This window comes from Metopolophium dirhodum, chromosome 9 (assembly GCF_019925205.1).
Source record: "Metopolophium dirhodum isolate CAU chromosome 9, ASM1992520v1, whole genome shotgun sequence".
NCBI lineage: Eukaryota > Metazoa > Arthropoda > Insecta > Hemiptera > Aphididae > Metopolophium > Metopolophium dirhodum.
This window is the reverse complement of record NC_083568.1, coordinates 24988543-25016278: the sequence shown is the minus strand read 5'-3', so window position 1 is coordinate 25016278 and position 27736 is coordinate 24988543. Positions and strand designations below refer to the sequence as shown.

Genomic DNA, 27736 nt, shown 5'->3' with positions numbered 1-27736 from the left:
GGCGGCGGCGTCGCGGTCGCCGTCGTCCTCGTCGGAATAATAATAAAAATTCTAAAGCCTTGTCGGTGGGCCGCGACGACGACGACGACTAATACTCGTTAGGCCACCCAGTTAGCGTCACGATAGGCACTCACTGGAGCTGCGTAGTACATATAATATTATAATATTATTCAGAAACGCGTTGTGAATGCGCGCGCGCGTGTAATAATAATAATAATGATTAGGTATTATTATTATTGTAACGCCGCCGCCGAGCGCGCGAGGGGAAAGAATATGATATTGTAAACGAAAAGAGAGAACTATATAGCGACGGGCGAGCGAGCCGCGAGTTATAACCGCGCGTAGAATACGGCGAGAGCGATCGGTCCGGCGGCCGTTCAACGCTGCGCGTTGCTCGGCGTATTGCCGTGGGGCGGGGAGTGGGGGGGGGGGGGTGGGAGATAGCCGTGTCGCGCTAATAAATTACGTCCGAGATGAATCGACCTGGTATCGTGTGATGGTTAACGCGGCGGCGGCGACGGTATACGCGCTAGCGATGCACACAGACGCGCGGTCGCGATAAAGAAAACATAATTTAGTGTCTAAAAGAGGAGAGGACCGCCGCCGCCGCCGTCGGTGTCGATGTCGGCGTCTGTGTGTGCGTCGCGCCGTCCGCCGAGCCGACAAAGGAGGCGTAATTAAAGGGTTAAGGCGGCGGAGTGTTTTTCTGAGCGTACGGGCGTATGGGCGGTGCCGAGCTCGCTGATTGGTTGGCCGCGCCGGAGCTGCCGCCCGGTGCGCGCCGTCCCACGGCCGGAGCCGTCGTTCCCCGCCGTCCCGCGCCGCCTCCTAATCCGACTACGACGACGACGACGGTGCCGCCGCTGCACGACGACCGACAGCCGCCGCCGCCGACGGATTAATACTCAGTGGACTCGCCGTCAGTGCGCACCGACCGCGTTTTACACACACGCTCTCGTCTCGCTCCGCCACCGCCACCGCCGCACATAATATTTGTTTATAATAATATTATATAGTTTCGCGACGTCAGTTCGGTTTCGTTTTCGCGACTTATTTATAATTATCGTTCGGAGTTACGCGTTGTGCAATAACGGTTATATATTATTCGGTGGCCGCGAAAGTATACCTAATATACTATTACAACATTATAATCTCGCGTTTTCCAAGTTCGGACGGACTCACGGTGCCGGTCGCGTTCAGGACATGTGCTGTTGATGACTCCGGTCGCGGATAGCATGAAATCCATAGCGTTGTTGCGCACCACCACCACCAACAACAACAAGAGTTGTTACTACGGCGGTTACCCGACCGATCTGAGCGGTTACGCCGCGGCCTCTAGGTGCCGATCACCCCGGAGCCCGGTGGCCGACGACACGGACGACATAAGCGTCGGCAGGCCGTCGCCACCGGCGTCGGCCGAGTGTTACGCCCGGCTGCACGACGACGGCGGCGGTCATGGTTCCGATACGTCGTCGTCCGGCGGCGGTTCTGATTACTTCGAACCGCTAAAGAAATTGGGCACCGTGCAGATCGACAAGGTGAGCTACGGCATAAGCGATCGCAAGAGCTATGCGCCCAAGCGTCGGGTGCACAGACAGCACCAGCAGCATCAGTTGTTGTTGCCGTCACCTCCACCACCACTGCAGCTTGACGGCTGTCCGGCGTCCAACCGCGTCGATATGATGACGATGACGGCGACCACGCAGCAAGGTGGCCGGACCATCCCCGGTTCGTCGGCCGTCACCGATGACGCGCAGCCCGCGGCCGGCGTCAAGTCGTTCAGCATCGCCGACATACTCAGCCACGAACCGTCGTCGGCTGGCGTCAAACCACCGTCGGCCACGGCGTCCGAAGACTCGGCCAAGATCGTCAGACCCTGGGCCGAGGAGTATCAGCCACCGTGCAGCTCGTTCGTGCATCCTCCGCCACCTCCTCCGCCTCCCGCTCACCGACAGCCAGTCGTCGGTGCCCTGTTCCCGCACTCGTTGTTCATACAGCACCTACAGCACCAGCAGCAACAGCAGCAACATCACCATCACCATCACCAGCAGCACCAGCATCACCACCAGCACCGGCCAAAGTCTGCCGACTACGAGACGTCCACGTGCACAAGCGGCCGGTCCAGCACGGACGGTAGCGAGTGCTGTACCAGTCCGGAAATAGCGAGTTGCACACAGTCGAACCCGTCGTCGTCGTCCGCGGCCGCGGCCAGGAAGCAGCAAGCGGCCGGCAAGAACAACGACAATTCGTCACCGCTGGACGCGCTGTTCCAGATGACCAGCAAGACGTTCGATCAACTGCACGGCGACCCGTCCGGAGCCGGTAAGTGCAACGCCTTAAATATTTTCAAGCTATTTCATTTCGATTTTGGATTTAAGCGCAGTCTCGGCGCGGTTTTTTGCCATTCAAGGAATGGGGGCTGCACATGGTGGAAAAATATTTATTTCTTATTTAGGTTATATTATGCGTCATCGCCGATCGATTTTATCACGAAAGCTCGCATCTTCTGTTTAATCGTCGACACGAGGAAATTAGTTATCGTAGGTAGGTATATTAAATTGTCATCGTTGAAATAAACCATATCGCGAAGCGCATTTAATGCGATAAATTGTAATAATATTATTTCTTTTCTGAAATAAATTAACGTGCCGTGAATTATGAACAGAGGTAAAAATAAGCTGGTTTCCAAAATTAATTGCATTTTCTCGCCAACTCAAATTACCTGCTGATGATGTATATTATTATTAATCGCCAAGCGGGAAATCGATTTTGTCAACCACCGTCCCGGTTTTGAAACATATTTTAATATCTAACTCGTTTATTCTGTCATAACTGTAGTAGCTATATAATGTTAATATATATATATATACATGAATTATGCACACAAGACGGCAGTCCAACACTGTTAATAGGTTTTTATTGTAACGTTTCAAGGATTTTTTTCTCATTCAAACCATTATAGTTGGCATGCGCCGATGTGTCGCACATTTCGATTTAGCCTATATATATATATATATATATACGACCTAAAGCCATAGCCAGCTAGGATATATAGGTACAGATATACGCACCTAAATTATATTGTTGTCGACAGTGATAATACATACTATATAGTCGGAACTCGGCGGGATATATTGTCTAAAAAGTAAAGACATAATGATAATAATAATGAAATAATTGCGGAATAGAAAGATGAAAAATGATTTAGAACGGACGCATTAGTTTTCGACGGACATAAATGCATATAATATAATATTATATTGTTAAATTAATGCCGAAAATATTGCATCCACCGAGTAGTATATTTCTGCAGTCGGTTTGAATGCGTGGGATTAAAACAAAAATAAAAATGTATTACCCATGATATTTTGTGGGAGGATTTCTAATAACACAGCTCGAGAGATTTTTTTTTAATTCCAATTTTTTATGTGTTTGCTGCGCCGTGAATAAGTCATATAACCAGCGATCCGATAATTAGTTTTCGTCGAAACTAGGACATTTGACACCCGACTGTTAGACACTTGATGCCAGTTGATGGTATTTACTACAAGTGGACGAATAATACCCACAGGCCACGGAAAGACTTTTGACACCAGATAATTGTATTATTTATTTTAATATCGTATAGTTTTATAATAGCAGCTGTACCTATATTTAATAGTTCAGGTACCATAGTGACCATATATAGCTAGGAATTAAAATGCCTAATACTAATGATAAGTAATGGCGCGACAATGACCGTATATTTTGTAACGAAGATTGCCAATTAATATTTTAGATAAACGGTACATGCTACTGGATGTATTGCAGTAAAATCCTGTGGACCCAAATGTATACTTTCCAAAGAATAACCCAATTATTGAGTAAAAATTTAGAAATTTAAAAAAGCTTATTTGTCTTTTTCGTTTTACAAACTTATAATTGACTACCGGTACTCAATTTGTCAAAAAAATTTTATATAGAGTATCAATTGCTAAAAACATTTAATATAAAATCAATATTTTTGTTTACCAAGTTTATATCATGAGAAATAAGTTTTTGTACTAACATAAGTTTCCATTAAGTATTAATTGCACATTATTTAAGACGGTTTTTAGTTTATGAATTTTTGACCGTTAATTTACCACTTTTTAAATTTATATTATATTCATTTTATTCATACCTATTATTTACCTATTTAAAATATTTAAATTTAACTTTTCATAATTATAGTTATTAAAATCAGTATTTGTTATTATTTTGCCTTTGGAAATTTTTAAACAAACTGGACTACCATTTATTACACAGTAAAACAAATCTAAATTTTAAACAAGAACTTTGTGAAACCGAAATTTAATTTCGTCAATGACGTTCAAAAGTTCTCCTGTTTCGTTATAGATTTCTTTTATTTTGGGATTTTATCACAATAGAACTGCAAGTACACTTATTTCACTACTGATTATAATATGTAGGCACCCCGACGATCGACTATATACAACTGGATTATATTTGTATGAAAATAGTCATCTCATCTGACGCTGTACTTATTAGTTATTACATAATATTAGTAATAAATAAACGTATATAGACGAAAAACAACGAGCAAATTCGATATCAACTATTTTGTTGTTCTATCATGACTCAATTAGGCATATTATTGGACGGAATACAGGTTACAGCCATAAATATAATACCATATCTGGGACCGAATTATATAAAATATAACTGTCATGATACCTACACACAAATAATATGAACAGACAGCAGTTAATAGATCTATAACCTATATAATACCGGTCAATTGTAAATTCCACTAACCATTTCATGGTCACATTTTGTAACGTCGTGTAAATTCCACCGGTATCCAGATCTTTTTTTCAAATAAATTTGTGAATTCCACCGATCACAACAATTAATAATACTTATCTTTTAAACAAGCTTTTACACTTTCGACTGTAATATCTAGATCATCTGTTTATCTAAACGACATTGGTTGATGAACCTAAACTCTTTCCCCAATATTAAATTCCATACCATTTCACATCAAACACAGGTCAACAATATTATTTAACATGCTTATTATCCAACGTCAAAGAAAATAATATTAATTTAAAATTTGCATGTTAATTTTAGCTAAAAAAATAAGCCTTGTTCTTCTTACATATTATTATAAACTATTATTTAATGTTATTAATATCATATTTTTGTATCAACTACTAGTAAATATATACATTTTTATATATACGCATCATACTCATATATAATATTATATACTTACCAACTGATATAAAAATGTCAGATTTATATATTATGTTCTGTAATCAGTGGCAAATGTCTATTTTCTAATTTTTTTCATTAACATACACGTCTTAAAATGTCTAAAACGCACCTACTATTTGAACATCGAAAATTAACAATTTCAGATCAAAAGTTAATGAAGCCCCTAAAAACCAATATATTATAACCAGGGCTAGGAACTTTATGCGCTAAAAAACAATGAAATATGTGCATACGTATGCACTAAAAAAACCAAAATATGCGGTATAATATGCATTTATTATTTTAAAAAAAATGTATTTAAAAGCATAATTATAGAGAAAAAAAATTATTTTTGAATCATAAATATTTTATTTATATTTTTCTTTTGATAATACTGAATCTGTAAACCTGGCCGGTCATTACGGTCATTAAAGGCCAATTCTTATTTCCTAGTAAAAACACTATAACCATACGGGCGAGCGTCGCCGACGGCAATAGTGACAGCTATTGGTAAAAATAAATATTTTATTCTTGAAAACATTTTAATTAAATAAGACAATTAAAATTTATAATATTTATAAACATTTACACAATATTTCAACTATTACTCGGTATAGTATAATTCAAAATATTGACTAGGAAACCGTGTGCGGCAGCTATTTATTTTTAAATTATTTAATTTACAATATTCAACTATCAAAAACTTATTTGTTGTAGATTTCTTATACATTTTTACCATAAAATGCATTTATATACTCAAAATCTTTAAATATGCATAATCATATAAATTTAGTAAAATATGCAAAAATATGCAACATAAATTGTTGTATTTCAACTGTATGGTTCATGAAACGAATTTGTATCGAATCAGATTTGAAATATGCAGCTTCCTGAGAAAGATGCAAATGCATAAAGTTCCGAGCCCTGATTATAACCAATAACAGTTTTGTCCGGATTAGAGTTTCGAAATAAACCACGTGGAGGTATATCAACTTCCACCGATAATAATAATTCTGAATAATTGTGTGTATTAAAATATAACTGTAACATCATTAAAATGTATAAGACGTGAATAATTATATTACGTTTAATAAATGAACTATATAATATATAGTACAAATAATAACAATAACAATATAATATCAATCCGGGGCAATCGCCTCGAACACGCTCGTGAATCATCGTTCACCAGTAGGCTATAATACTTGATTATCTGAACCATCTATTTGTGGGAAAGTCCTAACAGAGACGTACCTAGTCAACCGGCTGTTTTTCGGGGTTTAATTGTAGGATGCGCATGTCTTACGAATTTTCAACAACCACCCCAATAGAGTGAGGGCCGTACAGCGAATGCTTTGCGAATCGCAATACACTCGAAGAATTGGCCGTTGCGAAAATATAATGCACATTGTATTACTATGTTTAATATAATAAGCATAATGTTATACAGGCACAATAAAAGGGGTGTGAGGGGAAAACAAAAATCTTCAAACGATCGATCGTCCGCGCAACAACACTCGAACGCCGAGCGCGCGCGCTTACACTGCAGCACCACGCACACACACGCACACACACACACACGCACACACACACACACGCACACACACACACACACACGCTGCAGCACACATAAATATTGTTCAGGTGAGAAATAAAACCGCCCTTCTGACGTCCCGCGGCCGCCCTTCACGGACCACCCCGTAGTCGAGGTACCCGTCGCGGGGTCGTCTTTACCCAGCTATAGCGTGATGGAACAATAGAATAATATTATACCCGACCATATATACGTACGTTATATAATATTGGTCGTCGTCATTAGGAGGTTAGAGTATATACGCAGCGTACCCATAATATGATACGACGTGTTGCGCCGCTGCACACCGCCGTGTAATAATAATACAACAACGATAAATAACGCCTAAACTCTGGACCCCGCGCGTATAATTAAAACATTATTTGTATATGACGTATTAATAACGTGGAATGGAGAAAATGATGATAACAGGCGACCAGCGATACGATTATATTATACGGGAAAATTTAATTATATTACACCGCGGCGAGGTGGCATGGTGGACACAGAGAGCAGATGTTGCGTTCTCATTCCCTCTACGGCCCGCCGCGCAGCGTTTTGGGTTTCCGCGTCCCTGGTCTACTTGTCGTTATGCCTAATTTATGTGGTCTTGTGATTCAAATTTTATTTTTTAAGCCCCGTTTTCTATTACTGAAATACCTGCACGCGGACCACCCTCCGCTGTAACGGTATATAATATACCCACCTATACTATGTAGTGCTATGTAGTGTGTATACGCGGTGCGGGCTTTTTAAACCGCCTCTCGCGACGTCGCCGCAGTCTTTAAAAACGATCCGACGACTACATTTTGTAATATACGAATATATATATATATATAATACCAGGATGATATTATATTATGGTATACCTTGGCTTATGTGATATTATATCAACGTACTGCGTGTTATCATTATAAAATTATATTACACAGTCACGAGACTATTATTACGATGACAACGGTAATATAATGTAACGCAAAGTACAGCGGAACGGTGTCGCGTACAAACGTTTAAAGAAAATACCTATTTCTGCGCCTAGGTACTTTTTTTCTCTATTTAAATTAGACTTGTACTCATCATCATTTGCGTTCCATGAGATTCAGACGAGTCTGAACGATGACTGTAGGTAATACAAGTTTGGTATAATGTGCCAAATATACGATTGTTTTTAGCACCCCTTAAACATTAAAATATTGTGTTTTTTTACATTCCAACATTATTGTAGCAGCAGAGGGTACTAGCAGAGTGTAGCATATTATAACAACTATTAAAAATGTGATACGAATTATTATAATCCCTGCGGAATTTTTAATTTTTAAAATGTCATATTATTTTATATGTAAGCTACTTCCACATGAAAATACAAACTAATCTAACAGGAGAATGATATACTGTAATTTTCACAATGTTTCAAAATATTATATGATTTACCTACTTAAGGACATATATTCGATTTTAGATACTTTTTTTTATCATATTGATTTTAAAAAAAAAATTCAAATGACTAACATTACCTATATTTTATAATTTCATATTTTTCTGTAAGTTATTATTTTCCTTCGAATTATGAATTAAAGAAAAAACCACAGTTGCTATTTAAAAATGTATATATTTTATTATTTATAAACAGTCAAATATAATAGATTATTTTTTGTAAAAGACATAATAAATTCTCCTACCTAAATCAATTGAGTGGTTTTATTTTTGCTGTATAAACTATTGATTGATATTATTATGATGAGTGTCTTATATATTGTAAGCAAAAAACAAACATCTTGTAATTAAAAAGAAATAATAATTTATCCATTTATTTTTAATTTTCAAACAATTTCAGATGTCCAGAGTTTTGAATCAAAAACAATCTTATTCGAATTAAATTGAAACTAAAGACTTTTATATTTTTCTAAAATATAGAACGTATAAAATATCAAATTACAAGAACCATGCATTTTTATCATAATATCGCTATTATTATTTATTAGTTTATTACAATATTGTATATAGCATCAAGTCTCAGGAATCTTACAACGCGTGGCATAAAACGACTTTACCGCTATAGTTTTTCCAGCCCTCTCTGTTATAGTAATATTAATTCGTAAATTGTATAAAAAATCCGAGCCTTGAATAATGAGCATAATATAGTACACGGGTACTTTCAACGGTCCTAAACGCGCACGGGATGTTTGTGAGCATATTATAATAATATATACCTACCTTGTTTATACAGTAGCGTATAATATCGATTTTCCCTCACTAAGCAGCCGACAGCAAATTATAACCGACACGCGAATAACGTGTCAATCTCGTCGTAAAGCAGAACACAATTTCGCCGGTTATTTTTCATATAACATAAGTTAGGGTATATATATATGGATATTGATTTTTGTACTAAAAGTTCAACATTACACTATTTTTCGTCAATTCAATGTGAACTAAAACAAAGCTTCGTTTTCGTATATTTATCTGTACTGCATCGTAGGTAAATAGGTACCTATATACAGTTTACGTGTTACTATCCGTAACTCGATGATCAATCATTGGATTCGACGACTTTCGGTCTACCGACGAGCACGTTTTGTGCACGGTGATATAAATTTTCTATACATTCAGTGAATATATATTTAATTTTAAATTGTGCGAATATCGCATAATATACGTTTGGTAATAATTATTTAGAGAAGTGCACTTGTCGGGTGGGTTTCAACAGTTTAAAATTTATCGTTTCAACGTTGCATAAAATTATATTACGGTGCATATAATACAATATTGCGCGTGCACATTATATTATAATATATCTACATTTTATGAAATTTCTTTTACTGAAAAAATGAGTTGGACACAATACCTTTTGGTCATACATAAATTGGACAACCTTTATTGAGATAATATATATACTCATTAATTTTGGATTATTTATTTTTCGACACATGAGATTTCGTTTGCATTAATTCAATATATAACTGTGGACGTTTTAATGTGTATAATAATAAACTAGCAAGTAATAACCGTCGTAAATGTTGAATTTAGGCACATTATGTTACGTTATTTTATTGTTTTAAATTTGTGTTCGAGTAACCGTGTTAAAAAACATTAAAATAATAAAAACCGCTGAATTCTGTGTTAAACTTGATATCTATTTGTATATTTTTAGCGCATACAAGTCGTATATTTCCGCGTTTTATTTTTTTCGTTTAATGCACATAATGTTCCGTGCTCTCTGGTCGTGGTAATTATTATTACTATTACTGTTGTCGACTCTGTTAAAACAAACGTTTAATAAACCGTTTTCTCGTACACCGTAACGCGCGTGGCGAAGGGGACGTCATTGGATTTTAGCTTAATAAATCCTCTCGTGTGCGGATCCCGTCGTCGTCATCTCCCTCTGCCAACAAACCGAGGGTAATAAAAACAAATCTGTTTCTAGACGGCCCTGATGGTTATATATCCCTCCAAACTTTAACCCCTCGTCACCAGCCCAGCAGTGAAATTTATGTCGTTTGGCGGCGCTGGCGTTTATTGTGTTCAACATTGTCCCATTCCCCGTAATTCCCGCTGATGCGACGAGGTAAATAAAAAGAAAACCAATTGAAATCTAAAACGCGTATCTTGTGGCTGTTCTTCAAATAATTGAAATCCAAATCGACCACGTTAATTTAGAGAAGAGAAAACAGACTTTTACAAACCTGTATAAATAGGTATTTGTCCTCCATATTATATTATATAGCGTATAAGTACCTATAGGTAATAGCTATTACATTTATTGCATTATTTTTTTTACATTTGGAATAAGTTTTTTTTGCTTTTTTGGTGTTTAAATAAATACTTTTATCACTGGGACACAAAACGTTTTTGAAGGGAATACGGATGTACGTACTATACCTATCAACGACTATTGAAAATAATACTCACTGATATATATGTAAAATAAATTGTAGGTATATCTATTTATTTTTTTTTTCATTAATAAAATAATTAGGTATAATAAAATGGAAAATCAGTAAACATAATTTATGGTACCTAATAATACTAAACAAATATATTGTATATCATATTATTATTTAATTATTGTATTAAATATAATATATATATACATATATATTATATAACTATATAAGTAAACAACACAGCCTGTAGTGACCCAAATATCGAGAATTGTCCTAAAAAAAAAATGTTTAAACCACAAAAATATCATAATTCTATCGGAATTATATTTTTAAGTAGGGACTGATTAAGGATATTATATTATTACCTTGGTATAGAAGCGAAAGCAGGATTTTAGACCAGTTAGGGTTTTTATCTAAGATTTATAATCATAGATAGGTATCATAAGTACCTATAACCTATGTGCTTTATCCCCATATCCTCTCCCCAAAACTAAATTAATAAATAGCACCAACATTAAAATTCGGAAATTATTCCAAATGCTTATTTTTATATTTCTTCCAACTACAATATTATATTGTACTATTAAACTAGAAAAATAACATTTAAAAAGGTATAATTATAATAATATGATAATCAACATACAACAAATCTAAATAGTAAAACTGTTGATACCTATGGGTAGACCATACAATGTTTAACAGATTAAATCTTTTCAAAATTAAAAAAAAAAACTATTTTATACCTACTTTTATTTAGTAATTGTATATAATTGGTTATAACAAATTGTATAGTTATTCTCAAATTTAGTCGATGATTAGAGTATTTATTTAACCTAGTCATCTAGAGCCTCTTCACGCCGAAGTAAATGTATAGGTAACAATTAAAAAAACGATTATGGCAGACGTTTAACAATGTGACGAATTATTTTATCCACGAAAAATAAACTGGAACTAAGATTCTCATCGATTATAATGCCATTTTATAATTTATTTTATTATATCTATTAAAAATGACCAACAATTAATAATTATTATACAGTGTGTATTGATTGAGATAGGTAAATAAGATATTTTTCTAAAAGGAAGACAATTTAGTGGGGGGTTAAACCTTACCCTTCGTATGCCACTGCCCTGTTCCAATATATATATTTTTTTAATTTCAGTTTATTTTTATGCAAGCACATTAATGCAGGGAGTTTATGAGACGGTTGTGAACCGAAAACTGAATTTTAAATAATGTGTTTACTGTTTATGTTGTTCTATAAATATACATTTTGAACTATTTTTTTAAATAATGAAATTTTTAAAACAATACAAAGATAGATAATGATTTTACTTTTGGGTTTTAATTCATACAAATTCACGTTTCACTATTTTCACGACGAATACTATCATGAACCCGTGACTATGTATATAATTAATTAAACACCGATATTTAAGACATGTCGTCGTCGTTTTCGTACTAAAAATGTTCCTTACATAGACTATGGTAAACTCATTTAGTAAAAAAAAATAAGATATTTTAGTTTTATTAATAGGATATCGTACGCCATCAGTTACACTAACTATTTTTTTATAATATATGTGCATTACAATTTGAAACATATCGAAATTCGCATAATGATTAAAATGTTGCAAAATATATGCATTAGTGGTCATATAGTTACGTTAAATGTTGCACTAATTTTCAATATCTCGATTTATCCAATAATTATGACATCGAAAAATATCAATCGACCGTGTAATGTTTACAGTTTTTTTTTCTTTACGAATATTAAGCCACGTCCCGACTATTATTATATAGTAGTATATTATTCTATATCTGTTGTAGAAATAATAATGCAATGCTCGTGTAGAATAAATATGTCAAAAATAAGAGTAAAATAATTAGAATGCGCGCGCTATCTGTTTAAAACCCAAACCCAGTAACCGGAAACGGTCTTGACTCCTATTAGGCACAAACCCTAAACACCCTGCTTTACGGTACAACAAACACGACGTGGTTATTATGTGGTATCGTCAAATTTGTACCTAGTTTTTATCATGACAAATATTGTTGTAACGCCAAAACGGTGTGCACTGTGCTCAGTATACCTATTTAGGCAGCAAATATTGTCACTAATATAATATAATGCTGCAGTGTGGTAGGTGTGGTCGTGTGGTACAAATATTGCCACTCGAACGACGGTATAATATTATAACAATATTTTTGTAGTAGTCTTTCAATTTCAAGTATGTAAAATCACGCACTGTGCGTACAAAAGTTTGTTTCGTTTTCGACGTCGCCGATCGTCGGCGTGGTGCAGTGAAGTCATTGCGAATCGATTGACTTCGGCGCGCGCATTGGTTTCGCGTCCCCGCGACGGCGCTGGTAGCAAAAAAAGAAATAATGATAAATCGCTGGAGCCGGTATAAATGGAATGAGATAGGTAAGGTACCTACCCTTTTATTCGGTGTAAGACGACTTCGATGATGTCTTTCGTGTGGAACAACGATACAGTCCGCGGTGGCAACGAGTACTATAATAATATACCTATAATATTAAAATATTTTCGATATGAATCGAAATAAAATTATATACCTAAAACGGGCACGTTTACCGACACGACCGAAATTACATTTTCTTCTCGACTACAATATAGCCTACGTGTGGTAGGGAAAAGCGGTGGTGTGTGTGTGTGTGTGTGGACGAATTGTGGTCAGTGAGAGAGCTCACACGTAGGATGAGAGAGCGCCGCTGTAGATGGACGATGATGATATTGTTGCTCGTTATTATTATTATTATTATTATTACGAGGTATATTGAGACGGAGATGAACGGTAGCCGCCGCAGAATCATCTTGAGTTGTGCGGTGGTTAATAGCACGTGAAATAACGTCGTCGTCGTCGTCGTCGACCTGCAGTGATGCGGCTGGCACCTTACCTACCTGCAGCACCGTGTGAATTTGATTATCGACCGGTAATAATAATAGCTAGTAGTGGAAAAAGACGCGGGCACGAACCAAACGGATGCTGCTGTCATTATAATAATATTATTACATTAAATTATCGTTATTATTGCTATTATACTATTATTATTAGGTACTATTACATTACTATATTATTATTATACCGCTGTTGTTATACGCTGCCATTGCGGTGGCCAAGTCAATGCGGTCGGTCAGCCGCGTTTTTCCCACACGCCAGTTATCCGGTTTTTCCCGCGCACGTACTATACTGAAGCATTCGACGTTTATTATTATTATCATAATCATTCAGTGCAGGGACCGTGTATCGCACACACTGCTCAGAGATTGCTTTCTCGCCGAGGCGGAAGTCTCTGCTCCTTCCTCGGCCGGTAGCCGCAGCCGCATAGCCTCCATATACAGAGATCGCGTGTACCCGTTTTGTGGCTTTTATTTATTATTTTTTTTTTTCAATGTACATTCGACGTAAACGGTTTTGCCACTATGTGTACCCGCGACTCGCCCAAACGATCGGGTACGTGTCCGCGGCAAATTCGAGTTTTTTTCCCTCGTAGAAATCACGTTTGATCTAGTTCTCCGATTCGGTTACCATCTCTCGCAGCATTCGCGCATCATATCGATAAAACAAGATAAAGTTGAACAGATATTTTCGCCTCTTTGTTTTTAATGAAAATTGTTTTTTTTTTTTTTATATATATTTTTTTGCCTCGAACGATTTATTCTCGAGTGACATATATACTTGTGTGCTAAGATTAATTCGCTATTTATCTACTCTTCTAATCGTCGTCGTTTGATACCAAAATAATTTAATTGGCCATACGTCAAGAAATCTAGTTGCTTTAACAAGGCTAAAAACAAGAGCTAAAAAAAAACTTTCGAGCATGATCGTTCGAAAAGAATTATATTATGATTATTATTATGTTCACATTCCCGCACTATACAGTTTACAAACATGATATTATGTAATTTATATTGATAAGTAATATCTCACGTGCAAATTATATCATAATTTTCAGTTTTCACAGTAATATAACATGTAGGTACAATATCACGATTTATTATTGTTTGCGTACAAAAATTATTGTAAATAGACAACTCTTTGATATAAATATTATAAATATTTGTATAAAGCATGTCGAAAACATCAGAGAGCGATCAAGAGGGGATGGGGACAATACAACTACGTCGACGATGCGTAATATATAGGTACCTAAGATAGTAATTATTACCGGTGTTCAAAATGAATAGCGTATTAAATTATAGGAATTAAAACAGAATAAAAAAAAAAAATAGTGCAAGGTGGTCGTAGGAAATGCGCGTACGCTCAATTATAGTAATATTATTATATTTCAAATTACTAAACATCTACATAATCTATCCACCGTATAATAATAATATTCAGTATAATTCTTATACTATGTGTTTTTTTCTTATTATTTCCACGCCGATAAATAAATTCTAATCATAATTATTACGACGACGACCGGTATCCACGAGTAGACCTATTATACACATCGTATGCACATATACGACCTACTGCTATATAACTGTCGCCGTGTTCGAATGACCGCGTTAGTATAGGTAGGCATATTATGGTATAAGACTATTAAATTTAAACCTCGCCAGAATTCTCTTCTTTCATTCAAAATGTTGTCGGCCCCTTTTTGTTACGAACTGGATCGTTGTGATTTGTACTCTCTCTTCGTTCACTGTTTACAGGCAGTTGGTACACATTTTAAGTTCGATCAGTCTTTAGTGATTGGATTGCTCAAACTTTATTTGTGTAATTTGTGTAGTGATTTATGTTGTGTACAATACAGTCTAAAAACTGATACAACTTCATGATGGTATATTATAATAATAGCGACTACAAGTTTTTAATGAAATAAAACCTTCCGAACGTAATATGTTAATATTATGTTAATGTTATAATATATATTATAATAAAAAATGTGTCTGTACAAAAATGTCTGTGTCGGGATTGGTGGCACACTCGCACTATTGAATAAGCGGATAAAACGCGGTTGAATCAAATCCTATCTTATTGTCCAAGACCCGCTCGGAACTGGAGTTTCGCCCTGCGCGCGTTTATACCGGCGTCCCCGCCTATAACGTAGGTACGGCGGAAAACACCAACGAGGGTGGGGGATACGAGATATCTTTATATAATACGTGGATATACAAATTTAAATTTTTATCTTATATTACTTACAGCACATCACTCGCGGGTCAGGGCGGGTGAGGGGTCAATGAAAAACTAGTCTGTTTCCTCCTCTTCCTCCTATATTATATAATATCGTTTTGTACCTGCAAATCGGCCCGGAGGCTGATGCAGTTGCGGCGGCCGCGGTGGTCATTGAGTAATGAGCATAATATAAGACGACAGAGTGCACACATATAGGTACAATATATATATATTATACTTATAGGTATATTATATCGGTGTACGTATATATATATTGTGTATAAGGGGATAGGAGCGAAACAAAATCCGTACGATTTGCCGGCGCGTTTGTTGTCGGCGGCGGCCTAAAGGAGTGGCCGGACCGGCACCTTCTAATTGGAAGGCAGAGGTGTGTGGTCTCAAAGGTACCGACAACCTGACAGAGCCCCACCACCACCACCGCGAGCGCCTCCGCAAGCTCTCCGATCCTCTATAAGTATATATATATGTATACGTGTACATATTATAATATATATTATATGCCGCCTCGGCGACTTCTTCGCGTCGATATATACACACATTATTATATTATATATACGTATATATTAGGTACACGTATATTATTATTATTATTACTGTATATTGTCTATATGTATATTATACATTTCACTACTTATAATATTATATTATGTACAGGTATGTGTGTGTGTGTGTGTGTGTGTGTGTGTGTGTGTGTGTGTGTGTGTGTGTGTGTCTTATCCGGCCCGTGATCCTCGGGACTTTTAATAACTTTATATATCCTCATATCCGGACGCCCACATACACGGGGCTTCGTGTTGTATTATTATACACGGTTATTTTTTTTAATTTGTAATTTTTTATTACTCCAAGTCTTGTTCTTATTATTAAACGATTTATGCATGTAACGCGCGTGCGCGCTCGATCAGATATCGAAAATTATTTCTGAAGATATTAATATAATATAGCCGCACGTACCTTATAATATGTACAATATACGATTTTATTCCTATTATTGCTCTCATTCATTTATACGCAGGCAGCCCTCGTTTTATCGTCATGGAATTTTTAAATTACGTCCTTTAATAACGACGTTTGCGAGGATTGCGTTTGGAAACTATATTGCATACCTATACGACGCCGCGCGCTGCTGCTCGGTAAAAAAAAAATTTTGGTAGGTACAGGTTTTATTTAGTGTATATATACCTAAGTTAAATACCTCGCTCTCGTTTTCAGTGTGCGATTATCATGCGATATATTTTTTTTCAAGTACTTTCGTGTAGTATACATTATATTATGTTGGGTATATCGTATATATATACTAGAATATAGTATATATTTTGATAAATAGTGTCCAATCACGTAACGCAAGCTTGGGCGTTGAATTAGTTATAAATTTATTAACTTTTTAATTCGTGGTTTACTTTGTAGTAGGTAGTAACCCTTGATTATCCAAAAATGGCCCACCTTAATTTTTTTGTTTATTATTATGTTTTAACGTTTTAAATAATTACAAACAAAAATTATAATATTGTTAATTACCCCTATTGGTAGACAATAGGTTTAGGTACTATTTTTATGTGCGCGGCACTATATTATAGAAATACATTTTATAAAATATGTAAACTATTACACCATTTACTATGCAAATGTATCTGCGTGCGCGTAATTATTTCAAATTTTTAACTTGTAGAACCCGTAAAATCCTGTAGTATGTACACGTACATAATATAATAATTTTAATTTATAACCGATTTTAAGTCAAATTAAAGATACATAAATAATTTTGCGTTTTAAGCTCTTCCCTATAAGCGATATTATACAAATTATTTGATAATTTTCTTATATTCAATTCGTAAAATAAAAAGCACGGCACAATAATTAGTATCGAGATCTATAAACTTCCAACCCCTTACAAGAACGATAATAATCATTGATATTGAGTTTTCAGCAATATGTCTAATATAGTAGGTACCTACCGTATGTCTGTATATACCTATATACCGGCAACCACAACCACACTAATATCTTGAATATTGCATGTGAAGTGGAAATCAATCGATGTGGAATGATACGGTGTAAAGAATGAGAGAGATCGTCGAAATTATAATATGTATAAATAACATACATACACTTTGTAATTAATTAATACGATTATAATTTCGGGGCTACACGCGTTTCCCGACAGCAAATAAGTGATGGGTACGTCATATTATTATATAGGTTTGGAAAATAACGATCTAATTCTACCTCCCATTAGCGGGCTTTCAAAAGCGACGTCATATGATAATATCGTAATATGCGACACGCGTCGTCTCGGCGTATATATATTTTACTTGACAAATACTTGCCATACCTTTTGCCGTACGCCATCGTCGGCTCGTCGGCTGATCGGCCAACAATAATAATATTATAATGACGGTCGAGGGGGATACCGCCTCGGTATAGTAGTAATTATCGTCGTGTGTATATATGCCTACGTAATGTCGTAATATATATATATATATAAATAATATATTGCTTTCGACAACACAATCGGGTGGTATGCCGCCCGTGCCTCTTGCACGCACAAACCATATTGTATAATATGTAAACGTGGTACCTGCTTTAATATGTGTATAAGTTTGCCGGCGTGTAATTAACTTTGCACCGTATATACATGCGCGCGCACACACGAATTTCGTATAACAAAATAATAATATTATCGCATTATCTACGGGAGAACCACACCATAAGGGAAACACACATACACATTGTATGCAAATTTAATTGGAGAGTCCATCATCCTTCTACTCCCTCTACATAGACGCCGACGTCCGTGTTTTCCTTTGTGGCCTCCTCCCGTCCTTTATTTTTGTTTTTGGACACATCGGCCTGTGTTATTAACTACTTAGGGCGCGGGATAAACACTGGTTTCGAAGTCGACCAACGAAATCTTCATGGTCGGCTAATGATTATGATTACCTATTGTCTACCCAGATCCGATTATGACTATATATTATGTACACTTGCGTATTATTATTATTATTATTAGTAATCGCTGCTCGCACTCCTTCACCGCGAGGGAAGACAATCGAGAGACCCCCCCCCCACCTCCAACCGACCAATGACTTCGGGCTGCAGCCCACCTGGTCCGGTTATCTACAAGTATCTGGTTAGGTTTCGGCCCCGGTTTTCCGTTTGATATTATAGGTATATGTTTTCCACCATTCCAATCCAAACCTGCTGAACTCACCCTTTTGCATTTCATTGGTGGTGTAACGGAGAGGATTCACGGTGTATGTAATATAGGTATATAGAATATCAACGTTGGACGTTTTTTTAAAGTAATTTAAATGGGGTTTTCACCTGCGCGTTTAATAATATACGGATTCGTTGGGTGTATCCAAATGTACCTAATATGTCCGCCATAATATTGTTACACGAAACCACCTAGAAATCCCCCCCCTCTTTGGCGCATCTATAATATGACTCAAATAAATAATATTCTCGGATGATATAGTGTGACGTGCAGCTACTCGGTTAGAATTCGTGCTATCTTAAAGCGAATCGTTTTAAGTATAAATTAAATGGGCTTTTTTTAATGGGAAAGTAATTGAAAATTAATTGTGAACTTTTTTTTGTGCGCATCAGGTAAATGTATTACACCTACTACCCGCGTTGATGACGGTTGACCGAATCGTAAAATTACACGGAGTTGATTAATGTTTAAGTACATGCATTTAAAAAAAAAAATAACTCGATTTAATTTAGCGTAATATAATTATATTATTATTGTTTTTTTTTTTTTAAAGCGTATGTGGTAGCATATTATTGGTAGGTACTTGACCGTAAGAAAACTGAAGTAGAAGGTACACCGGCCACCGTCAGTGATGGCGATATTTCGTTTTATTTTTCGTAGATACGCGCGTATATACATTATCATATTATATTGCATAGAATATTATATGGGATGGGAAAACCTTATACATATGAGTGGACCGGATATTCATTAAAAACGGCGGTTCATTCGCATGTTTTATTATTTTTTTACGTATACGAATAACAAAATAAAACTGAAAAAATAAATAAAACAGAGGCGATTGCTGATGACATTAACGATGGAGGCTTTAAGACACCGTTTTCGTGGAAACAATCTCGCTTGCAGTGTATATACGACCGTGATTCATCATAAATACAGTGTGTGTATAAAAAATATAATTTTAAGAACCAGCTCGTTTCGATTTCAACACGTTGTAATAACTACCTGTATAGGACATAAAAATTGACGAACAAAAAAAAATATGTAAAATATAAACCTTGCATTTGAGTCATTTAAATTAATAAAAATAGAAAGTGCGCACTAAATCGCCTCAGGTGTTACATATAAGCGATAATTTTTTCTTCGAATTTTATTTAATCGTAAAAACGTGATTCAAATAAATTTCGTATCGATTTGAAAAGCTTAAAAAATACTCCAAGTTAAAATTTGCTCACTTACCGAGGAAATACATTGGAAATTGAAACATTGAAATCTGCAAAAATAGGAGCATTGGTAAAAATGAATTAAAAAGTCACATAATATAATATGTACCTAGGTACCTATCTTGGGGTGATATGTTTATCTATCGTCGTATACCTATATAATCGTATATTGTTATAAAAGAATACTCCAGGGGAGGGGGGGGGGTGTACGCGTTGTTATAATAACACGGTAATAATAATAATAGTCATTTTTTTTTTTAGAGAACGCGAAAAACTAAACGTGCATAATAATATTATTGTTATATACGCACACGCGTACGCGGTACCCTTTTGTTCGGGCGTCCCGCAAACCGGCGAGAGAACAAGCGAAGAAACAAAAGAAAAACCCTCCCTGCCCGAGTAAAATATAGCGCGTATAATGAGATAAAAATTTAAACCACGTGTAATGCGCACTGCCTACATAATATAATGGTTTAATTCACCACCGCCGCCGCCGTTCGAGTTATAATATTAATAATAATAACCTGAGGAGATAATAATAATAATACGAAGAGTCGTTTACACACGCGGTCGTCGTTGTGTACACACGGATACCGTTAGCGCACACAAATTGATCCGCTACCTTAAGGGTCCCATACACGGAACGATCTATCGACAGACTTATCGTCAAACCGATCGGTCGATTTGTTGTCAAACATCGCCTACTCCATACACGAATCGATTTGTCTATCAACTATTCGCCGCGATGAACAGTAGTTCAGTTACTAAGTTACTTACGAGGTGCGAAGTACTGTTCTGTTTTCTGTTTAAACATTTTATATTTTTCAAAATTTCCTAATATTTACGCAATGTCCAACTTATTAGAAAGGAAAAGAAAATCTTTAGTTATAGCTGCTCTTGTTTTGGCTGTGGACGATGAAGAAGAACAAATTAAAAAAAGGAAATGGTCAAAGCAGTGGTTATTGGAGAGGAGAAAGCATTCACATATGAATTTGTTACACGAGCTGCAGTCAAATGAACCTGCAGATTTTAAAAATTATTTGCGTATGGAAAATCATACATTTTATGAGTTGTTGGATTTAGTTAGACCATTAATAGAAAAGCAAAATACAATAATGCGTGAAAGTATTTCTGCGGAGGAGCGTTTGGTAGCAACATTACGATTTTTGGCAACTGGTAGGAGCTATGAAGACCTGAAGTTTTCATGTGCGATATCTGCTCAAGCTCTGGGGAAAATCATTCCTGAGACATGTTGGGCAATATATGAAGTATTAAGACAAAAATATTTAAAGGTTAGTAAAATCTTACTTACCTAATAATATATATTATATAACCTTATAATATATCATAATATTAAAAAAAAATATATATACTTACTATAAAGTTAAACTATAATATCCTAGTAGAAAGTAGGAAGGCAAAACGCACTTTTTCTTTTCTATAAAAAAAATGTTTTAGATACTTGAAATTTTCCAATAATTTATTTAAGAAATTCCCATTTTTTAAAGTTTTTTTTCATTAAAAAATGTTTTGTTTGTAAATAACCTTGAACATTACTGCAAGGTTTTGTACAAAATTAGTTTACTTTAATTTAGTTTTCCCTTCCCTTTTCGTCCGATTCACTTTTCGACCAAAACAAAAAGTTATATAAAATATATAATGCAATAATGTAATTTTTGTAAAATTATGGAAATTATAGTTTTTAAAATTATGAAAAGTATTAAAAATGTTTATATCATTTTATATAGTAATTTAATTTTTTATAATTTATAAATCAATTTAAACTATATGAGTAGATTTGTGACATATTAACATAAAAATAATGTTAATATATAGGTTATTTTATATTTTAAATAATTTTCTATAAGTAAAACACGATAAAGTATATAATATTAATTACTAATTATTATTTTACCAAAATGATATACCTATTAGTTTATTTTTGTTATGTATTATACAGATTACTATTGTACTCAATAATAATTGGTAAAAATTATTTACCAATATATATCTATTATATAACTTGTTGTTTTTAAATTTGGTCGAAAAGTGAATCGGCCGAAAAGGGAAGGGTACGTTTTTGGTTCAAAAACGGCCATTCCCTGTAGATCCTAGTAGGCAGTAGTAAATACGTTTATTTAATATAGGTACTTACTTTGTATTTTGTATCATGTTTAGTAAAAATAGTCAAATAAATAAAGAATTATTTATTTTTTAAGATGCCAAACACAGAAACAGAATGGAAGCAAGTTGCAAAGGATTTCAAGACGCTTTGGGATTTCGATAACTGCCTAGGAGCAATTGACGGAAAACACGTATTGATCACAAAACCGCCAAATAGTGGATCATATTACTTTAATTATAAAGGAACATTTAGTCTAGTACTTTTTGCAGTGGTGAATGCAAATTTTGAATTTATTTATGTACATTGTGGTACAAATGGACGAGTTTCCGATGCCGGAATTATGAAAGAAACTGATCTATACCGGTCATTAGAAAATAACGAGTTAAAAATACCTCCCCCTCAAAGTCTACCTCAAGTCGAATATAAGCTACCATTTGTTTTCATTGGTGACGCAGCATTTCCTCTCATGGAAAATTTAATGAAACCGTACGGAAAACATAACTCAGGCCATGATGAGCACATATTTAATTACAGACTTTCTAGAGCGCGACGGGTTGTTGAAAACGCTTTTGGTATTTTGGCTACACGATTTCGAGTCTTCTTACAACCATTAAACGTTAGTGTTGAAAACGTTGATGCAGTTGTAATGGCAAGCTGTGTTTTACATAATTTTTTACGTAAAAAATCTAGTACATTTTATACCTCAGCAAATCACATTGATTCAGAAGACACAGAAACAGGTAATATAATCCAAGGGCAATGGCGTCAAATTGGTGAGATGGTTCCTTTACAACAGTCTTCAAGTTATACACCTCAAAACGCCAAACTTGTAAGAGATAAGTACAAAGAATATTTTAACAACGAAGGAAAAGTATCTTTTCAAGAAAAGATGATACATCACAGATAAATTATAAGATATAATGTGTATTTATTAAGTACCTTTAAAATTAAATTATCAGTAGATATATTCAATAGAAAAAACAAATATTCTAAATAAAAAAAAATATTTAATGTAACAAAATAATAATAATTTCCCTTAGTTATAAATTATATGTCATAAAATAAAAAATAACTTCTTTATTCTAAGCAAAAATGATATAAACAACCTATATTTTGTACTTTCGATTAAGTTGTAATAATTAAAATGTATTAAATACTCGTGTTAACAACTTGTGCACCAGCATCAGGATTATCAATGGAACTTGCGGTATTCACATTCCAATTAACGCGATTTTTATGTTGGGTGATTGGCGGGATACTATCTAATCCGTATGTATATTGTTGAATGTTATGCCCTGCATTTTGTTTGGGTTGAGAAGTATCGTGATGAAGATATGGGCTTTGTACTTGATAAGTATTTTCTAACATATCATATTGACGTTGTTGATTGTATATATTTTCCTGTGGTGGTGTTAATTTTTGAGAATTTTGATGAGAGTGTCGTATAATACTATTTTGAGCCGGTACATACATGGAGTTTGTGTTTATTTGTGGCTCAGTGGTTGAAATATTAGTATTATTAAATTGAAAACAGTTCTCAGTGAGTTTCTCCATTCTACCATAATACATAACATCACCGATTATTTTTTCTGCCAAAAACATTTGATGATCTTTCATACCTCTCAACTGCATTGCAAATCTTTTACCAATAACATCATATTCATCATCTTCTTTAATTGGATTATTCAAAGCCTTCATCGTTTCACTTGCAATATCTATGAACTCCCTTTTCTTTGTAATGAAACTTTTCTGTTTTTTAAGAAGACGAGGGCTGGGGCTGGGGCTAGGAACCTGTTGTGCAACACTTTGCGTATCATCAGACTCAGGTGGTATATTCTCATAAATAAGATCAGTTTCAGTCGTATCCTGAGAATAAAATTAACAAAACATTCTATCATTTGGAAACGGTGTAAATAGGTTCATAAAATATATTATTAATTAATTATATTATAATTATTATTTATAAATTATATTATAACATTATTTTAAATAAAATAAAATAAAAGGGGCTCTGCTGTACAGTAGGTTACAAGTGGGTCACTGTTTAATGGATGGTAGTGAAATTTTCATGTATCTACAGTTATTCGTTTTTAAATTACAACAAAATAAGAAAATCGCTACATGATAAATCGAGTGAATATCCAATGTTGTAAGAATTTGAATTTCAAACGCTCATAAAAATTTAATTTGACTTTCTTATAGAAAATTTTTTTTTGATAAAGGATGATAATCTTATGAGGAATCTTGTATTACATTTTAAAACCTTAGATTTAAAAAGAAAATTTTTTACGAATTCTTAACTCAAAATAATTTGCTAATTTTCGTGATTTTTCCATATTTAGTCAAATTTTGAACTTTAAATGCTTATAAAAAATAAACTGTGACTAAGGATTTTTAATATTTTTCATCTGCCTTTGAAACAATATACTAGGAGCCTTCTATTAAATTTTCAATCTTTTTTAACCCACAAATAAAATTTTATTGATATTTTAGAAAAAAAACTAAAAAAATATGGAAAATGACAATGTCCGGAAACAGCTCAAAATAAGTCAAAATATTTGGAAAATGTTATGGTGTATAGAAAATGCAAATATAAACAACCAGTGAAAATGTCATGTATCTACGGTCATTTGTTTTAAAGTTACACCAAAAACCAAATTCAATTTTGTGAAAAATCGATTTTGCGTAAAAATTCCCGTTTTTCCTTAATTTTTCTTTTGTTTTTCTTGGCACTTTTGAAAATGACTGGGAATTTTAAATTTTGACCTCCCCAATGCACCAACGATATTCACTTTCCAATCGAACAAGATACTGAAGTTGAAAATCGAAGCATTATTTCGACTACTTATCGTGTACACAGACACAAAAATAAAAAATAAATTTTTTTTTTTTTAAAAATATCAATACAATTTTATTTGTTGGTTAAAAAAGCTTAAGAATGTAATAGAAGGCTCCTAGTATATTTTTCCAAAGGCAGATGAAAAATATTAAAAATATATGGGCAAAATTTATTTTTATAAGCATTTAAAGATCGAACTTTGACAAAATTTATCAAATTTTAAATTGAATAATTATTTTGTATAAAATGTTCAACTTTTATATCTAAGGATCGAAAATTTAGAGCAAGATTCCATTAAGTAGATAATTCTATTACCAAAAAATACACAAGCACAGTTTATTTTTATAGTAATTTTAAGTTCAAATTTGGACGAAATTACATATTAAAAAACCTAGTTATTTTTTTGTGATTGTATAATATTATTCGTGGGTACTTGAAACTTCTAAAGTATACTACTATATATCTATGATGTATAACGCGTTATAAGTACCTAATGGATATTGTAATATGATTAATTTGGAATTTATAATAGGTACCTATTATAGGTCAATTTTTTTTTAATACTATAGATATATAATGTAGAATCGTTTTTCTTATACGATGATATTATATCATTAAATTCAAATTGAATACCATCCATTATACAATGACCCACTTGTAACCTACTGTACAGCAGAGCACCTTTTTTCTCTCAAACCCACAAGCAGCATAGATAAATCTCTAAAATCTAAAATCGTATTTTATAATTTTTGATTAAAATCACCTAGGTATTAGAAAAATTATAGAGGGTACCTATGACATTGGTTTTATATTTTATTATTATTTAACTTGTATTCGACTCTGAAATAAAAAAAAAAAATGTTTTCAAATTTGTTGAAAATATTTAGACAAATTTACATGGCATTGGTACCTACCCTCCAAAAAAATTATACTACAAAATAATTGTAATGGTCGATTTTACTCTAAGATTAATAAAAAAAAATAAAAATGTTTAAACATATTTAATCCTTGGTTTATAATTTTAAATTTCGTCAAAATTTCAACTTCAAACGTCTATAAAAAAATGTTATTATAATATTTAATTATTAGTAGGTACTTACTGAAAATGCGACACTGTCGTCAGTACTGGATATACCTTCTCTTCCAGTTTCATACTCCATGGTAAACGATAGCAGATCAAAATACCACAGCGTTGGTATGTATATTTCATCTGCAGAGGATCCTGTGCGTTTACTTGCTCGCACTTTGGCCAGTTCTCTTTTGTATGCCGTCCTCAAATTGTTAATTTTTTTTTTAACAAAAGAATCGTCAGCCTCGGGAATTCTTTCTTTGCATTTTAGAACTAGTGCCTCAATTCCTTTATTTCTCAAGTGCTTATTTTTTGAGATAACACTTTTTACGTTCCACAATGCTGGATGATTTTTATATTCATCAATGAAATCGGCCACAAATGTCTTATCAAATTCGAAAGCCATTGTCACAAAAGTTTTATAAGTTTAAATATGTTTTAAAAAAATAAGTTGGCATAGACCGTATTCAAATCAGGACCCAGTGACTTCTACAACAATAGTTTGCGCAAACGCGCGGTTGAGTGTTGGCATCGACAATACCATACACGCACCAACAGGTTTGTTGACAGGTCGGTGGTTGACGTGTTGACGCTCCGCGAGCGCCAACCGCCAGACACGACGACACGACGGCCAACCAGCCCATACACGTATCAATCTGTCCGTGCGACCGCGTTTGACGATAAATCTGTCGATAAATCGTTCCGTGTATGGGACCCTTTAATCCTAATGAACTGCCGCCGACGCCGTATTAATCATTTCGTTATATTATTATTATATATTATACTATTAAAGTCGTAACAGTAGTAGTAGTAGCCAGTCGTCGGCGGCGGCGGCGGGGCTGCTGCCGTGGCGAGTATTATGTTCTCGTCGATGTAATGAACACCGCCGACGACCATCGTCGTCGTCGTCGTCGTCGTCGTCGTCGTTGTCCGAAACACACAAGACTATATTATAGTACAAGAGGGGCACTATTACACCTCCATCATTATTATCGTTGTTAGGTATTGTTATTGTTATTAGACGGCGGTGGTTACCGCGCGAGCCGATCTATAATGATCTCCGGTCCTCGCGGTCCACGCGGCATACCTTTGGCTCGAATCTCGATTACCGAAAACAAAAACCGGACGATTAGCAACAAAAAAAACACCGGATCGCGTTGTTAATATTATCATTATTATTATATTATACTATTACGCATGTTATACAGGATATAATATTATGTGCACGGCGTGTAGTAGGTATATTACATTATATATTAATATCAAACCCGCGCGGGGCAGCGTGTTATTATATATCATATTTTTGTTGACGACCAGGACGGGTTTAATTGAGACATAAACGCGTGTAAGAGCGTTGTTGCAGTTGCTGTTGTCATTTGATTCGTTTAATAGGAGC

General features: G+C 34.7%; 1 protein-coding gene across 1 annotated transcript in view; it reads left to right on the top strand.

The window, feature by feature from the left end:
- Positions 1-744: 744 nt before the first annotated feature.
- The window catches only part of LOC132951818 (homeobox protein Hox-D9b-like), a 66271-nt gene continuing 39279 nt past the window's right edge, over positions 745-27736 (top strand). Inside the window, exon 1 of the mRNA XM_061023808.1 lies at positions 745-2322. Coding sequence (XP_060879791.1) covers positions 1215-2322 — 1108 coding nt within the window. The 5' untranslated portion in view covers positions 745-1214. The remainder of the gene's footprint in view (positions 2323-27736) is intronic.